We start from the raw sequence: 5000 nt of genomic DNA on the forward strand, positions 1-5000 counted from the left end.
CCTCTGTTGGTAAAGTAAGGGTACTGCACCATATCTAACTCAGCCGTTTCCCTTGAAGAACAGTTGAGTGTGTGAGGGTATTTAATTGGTGCTGGCTCTCTGTTGAAGGATGTCTGTGGTCTCATAGTTGTAATGTGTGTAATATTAACCAGGGTAGTCATGCATGAAGGAAGTCAATGAGGCGTTACATGAAGATGAAGTAAACCATTAACATCCAAACATCCTGACTGCTGAGCTGACCTGTGGATCCTGTCTCACCAAACCCCTCCTCTGTCTCTTTCCTCTCTCCTCTACTCCTGTCATCTTCCCTGCTGTTCCCTCCTCTCTTGCCCTTTCCTGTCGTCTATGTTTCGTTGTCCTCTGCTCTTCTTTCTTCGTTTGTCTTCTCCCCTTCCAATCCCTCCTCTACTCTCTGCCCCTCTCCTGACATCTTTTCTCCTTGCTTGTTTCCTCCTCTGCTCTGCTCTGCTCTGCTCTGCTCTGCTCTCCTCTCCTCTCCTCTCCTCTCCTCTCCTCTCCTCTCCTCTCCTCTCCTCTCCTCTCCTCTCCTCTCCTCTCCTCTCCTCTCCTCTCCTCTCCTCTCCTCTCCTCTCCTCTCCTCTCCTCTCCTCTCTCAGGTCTGAGGACTCTGTGTTTTGCGGTAGCTGACATCAGTGAGTCGTCGTACCAGCAGTGGCTGGAGCTGTACCAGCGTGCCGCCACCTCTCTGCAGAACAGAGCCCTGAAGCTGGAGGAGAGCTATGAGCTCATCGAGAAGGTAAAGGACCTGGGCCTGCACATCTGTGGCTCTGGGAAGGAGGGAGAGGGTTAGATGGAAAGATGGAGGGATAGAGAGAGGGACAGAGAGATGTGCGCTTCTGTGTAGTGTTTAAAAATGGCACCCCAGTGGTAGGTGAAGAGAAACAGCTCATGCATTGGCAGTTGAACCAATTCTGTATCTGCTCCAGCCACCCAATAAGAACCTGCGCAATGAGCCAGTAGCTAAGGAGCTGTTACTACATAAAACGTTTCGTTGTGGTTTTTGGTCCTGTAGCTTTCACGTGTAATAACATGGTATAAGGTGCAGCGCACGATTAAGAAATCTACGCTGACTAATTAACCATCTTAACAAAGGATACGTGTAGAAATGTAAATACTTCATATTAAAGTAAACACAAAATCACTGAACCCAAATGAAATGGGCCTTCTGTAGTGAGGGCTTCTGTTGAGAGCGGTTGAACTCCCCAAATCTGAGTCACCACTGGTTGACACTGGCAGCCTCCAGTGAGAGGAGTGTGGTGTGCTGCCTGCCCTCCTGCTATGGGGGGCAGAGGTGCCGCTGCCAGAACCTCATCAGGTTGCTCTGGGGCAGCCAAACCTCAAACCCTCAATGAAACACACTCTCTGTCAAACACACAGGCACATGAACCTAAATACGCACATATACGCACGCACACGCACACATGCACGCACACACAAGTGTGCACGTCTATGCACATGCCCAACCACACACTCGCGCAGTCACACGCCTGCACTTGCATATGCCCAAACACACACACACCACATTCTACACGCCCTGTCTTTCTTGAGTCTATGCCATGGGCAGAGTGTCAGCATCTTCCTTGTGAACCCTCAAGTCTTCTGTCTGTGCTCTTAGCCGTCCCATCTGTTGCTGCCAAAAGAGAGGGCAGAGAGAGAGGCCTAGAGGCTGGGGCATACGTATCTGACGGGCCTTGCCTCTCATTCACTCATCACTCACACAGGGCACCGCACCAGACTGAGCCAGGGCCCGTGCTGAGCCTTGATTAATGTGGACCAGGACCAAAGCAATCAGAGAGGAGAGAGAAGGGAAGAGTCTGTGAGGAGAGAGAGAGGGATGAAGTGAGATAGGGGGCACCAAGGACCAACCAACACAAACCAACACAAGTGTAAAACAGTCACACAAGGAGGGGTAGGCAAAACGGATGAAGGCACAAAAGGAATAAAAAGTTAGAGTTAAGAACGAGGGATCAAGAGAACAACAGCGCAACAGTAAAATAAGGAGAGAAAAAAGTTATTGAGAAAGTGACAGTCACAGAAGAGAAGACAAAAGAAAGAAATAGAAAGAACGGGGGAATGTTTAAGGAGAACTACAGTAGAACCTCTGACGATGTCGGGATGTAGCCCCATAATGCATGGCACCCCACCAGTGGCACGATGTAATAGTCATTGAAAAGTTAACTCCCATCGTATTACGTTACTCTGACATAACACAGGGCCTTTAGCAATGCACCATGACTTTGTCATTGCCACTGGTAACAGCAAATTTATAACGCCTTGTCCTAATGGGTTAAGAGGAGCGCAGTGAACCAGACTCTGCTTAAAGTGAGTGCAGTACAGTGTGTGAACAAGTCTCGTCTCTCCAAGACTGTGGACCATGTCCCGGGCAGGTGCGAGCACAATCGAGGCCCTGTACCAGGCCGTGGGTGCTGGTGGAAGCCCTGGTCAAACATGCCCACAGAGCCTCATCCATCACACGGCCCGCCGGCCAGAGATGCCAGCCTCCTTCAGGCCCTGCCACCACGCTAACGGCCCTCATCACTCACGCACCAGCACTGAGGCCAACCGCCCTGTAAAAACCTCCTAGCTACTGTACCACTTATTCATTCAGGCCCAACCAGCTGATTGTAGTTACATGAGCATCTGCCAGGTACGCAGGTAGAGGAAAAAAACACAAGTGAAGGGGGATAATTGTGAGAACTTGTACTTTCTAACCATTTGCTTAAGATGATTTGCCCTCCTCTGTGGTACGTACTCAAGCATATCGCTGGTAATGCAATTTCAAGCACAGAAGCCAATGTCGCTGCCAGGTAGATGGGATCTTCTGTTAAATACTCTGTGTTAAAAGCACAGGAAGAGGGTATTCCTCGTGAGACTTTCTTAATGCGGTTATGTGTCACACATTCGATCACATATCGCTAGTCATGTCAGTTGCTTGCATTTACAAAGCTGTGCCACCAGGGGTCAGCCCGCAGCCTGTGCTTGCCTTCCCTCCAGTCCTTGTCAGGAGCAGCGGCTTGCTTCTTGATTACACATTGTTTGAAGTTTGAAGCTTGTCCATACAAAACAAGGCAAAGTTTAAATTGCAGTGATTATGTTTAGATTCAGGCCTGCCCTTTTGTATCAGCCAGGGCTATGCGTCTCTCTTGCCCGCTCCGTAACGCAGTACATTTTCTTGGCACTTTTTGTTTGCACAAAGCAGACAAGACACCCCAGATAAGGCCGGATTTGTCAAAAGACGTTCCCGTGATTAGACATTAAAACCCCCCGTTGCAAAAATACAAATCCTTGAAACACGATGCTTTGCTTTGATTTGGGTTTTTAGCCAGGGCCCTAAGCGGCCCAGCTCATTTCCTCTCGCGTATAAACACGGGCCCTTGTCGATTTGAGAATAATATCAGCGGGCTGGTTGCTGGTTTCAGGGGGCGTAATCCCTGCCAGATGACAGGCGCTTCCCTCAGGTGCCGAATGAAGCGAGGGCTCGGAGGGTCATCAACACCACAAGCCATTACGTCACTACTGGGGGCTTGGGGACTAAACCTACCTTTTTGTTTTAACTTTCTCTCTCTCTCTCTCTCTCTCTCTCTCTCCCTCTCCCTCTCCCTCTCCATATGTGTCATAATTGTTTAAAAAAAATAAAATAAATTAAACGCAAAGTAAAAATGGTCCCATGGTGGTGTTATTAACTGTAATAAACCCAAGCTTATTTTACCTTCCTTGGCCCATCTCTGTCTATCTGCATATGCATCATAACGGCCCTTTTTTAGTAGAACGTATAAGAGAAAGAAAACAGTTTCTGTACATATTAAGCTGTTGTAATTCATTTCAGATATTCTCTCGGGCAAATCTTCTCAGATGTGCTTCTCTTGACAAGAAAAAAATAAGAAAAATGCTCCTTCTGTATGAGAGTAGGGCCCGGAGGTCTGGCGGTTTGAGTTTTACTCCGACCGACTCCTGGGTCAAGCAGAAACAAAAGGGGTCGCTCAGCGAAATGTCAACAAATTGCACGTGCACAGCATTTGTCCTCTCCCTCATCTGATGTGACATCCACCTGGACTCTGTGTGTGTGTGTGTGTGCGTGTGTGTGTGTGTGTGTGTGTGTGTGTGTGTGTGTGTGTTCGTGTGTGTGTGTGTGTGTGTGTGTGTGTGTGTGTGTGTGTGTGTGTGTGTGTGTGTGTGTGTGTGTGTGTGTGTGTGTGTGTGTGTGTGTGTGTGTGTGTGTGTGTGTGTGTGTAGAATCTGCAGCTACTGCACTGCATTTGTCCTCTGGCACTTCTAACCTGTCGTCCACCTGGTGCGTGCGTGCGTGCGTGCGTGCGTGCGTGCGTGTGTGTGTGTGTGTGTGTGTGTGTGTGCGTGTGTGTGTGCGTGTGTGCGTGCGTGCGTGCGTGCGTGCGTGTTCTACAGAATCTGCAGCTACTGGGCGCCACGGCGATTGAGGACAAGCTGCAGGACAAGGTGCCGGAGACCATCGAGACGCTGATGAAGGCCGACATCAAGATCTGGATCCTGACCGGGGACAAGCAGGAGACCGCCATCAACATCGGTCAGCAGGCAGCAAGGGGAGGAGGAGGGGTGGAAGAGTGTCTGTGTTTGTGTGTCTGTGTTTGTGTGTCTGTGTTTGTGTCTTTGTGTCTGTGTCTGTGTCTGTGCGTGTGTCTGTGTGTGGATGAGGGGGAGTGTTCTATGTATGTGTGCGTGTGTTAGAGAGAATAATGGGGTATAGCTGTGTGCGTGTGCGTGTGCGTGTGCGTGTGCGTGCATTTGTGTATGTTGTTTTTTCTCTGTGTGCGTGTGTGTCTGAATATGTATAGGTGCGTTTATGTCTTTGTGTGCCTATGCACTGTTTGTGTGTGCAGTGCACGTTCTGTATGTATGTTTGTGTTTGTATGTCTGTGTGCATGTGTGTCTGAATGTGTCTGGTTGTGTGTGGTTGGGTGTGCTGGTTTGTTTATGCATGTATGTACGTGTTGAGTGACTGT

General features: G+C 49.2%; 1 protein-coding gene across 3 annotated transcripts in view; it reads left to right on the plus strand.

Moving 5' to 3' along the window:
* The window catches only part of atp8a1 (ATPase phospholipid transporting 8A1), a 227898-nt gene that overhangs the window by 118145 nt on the left and 104753 nt on the right, over nt 1–5000 (plus strand). For all 3 annotated transcript variants that reach the window (XM_063189764.1, XM_063189766.1, XM_063189763.1), the window contains 2 exons: nt 618–757; nt 4426–4564. In XM_063189764.1, the coding sequence (XP_063045834.1) occupies nt 618–757; nt 4426–4564 (279 nt within the window). The remainder of the gene's footprint in view (nt 1–617; nt 758–4425; nt 4565–5000) is intronic.

The sequence above is a fragment of the Engraulis encrasicolus genome, chromosome 23 (assembly GCF_034702125.1).
Source record: "Engraulis encrasicolus isolate BLACKSEA-1 chromosome 23, IST_EnEncr_1.0, whole genome shotgun sequence".
NCBI classification, from domain to species: domain Eukaryota; kingdom Metazoa; phylum Chordata; class Actinopteri; order Clupeiformes; family Engraulidae; genus Engraulis; species Engraulis encrasicolus.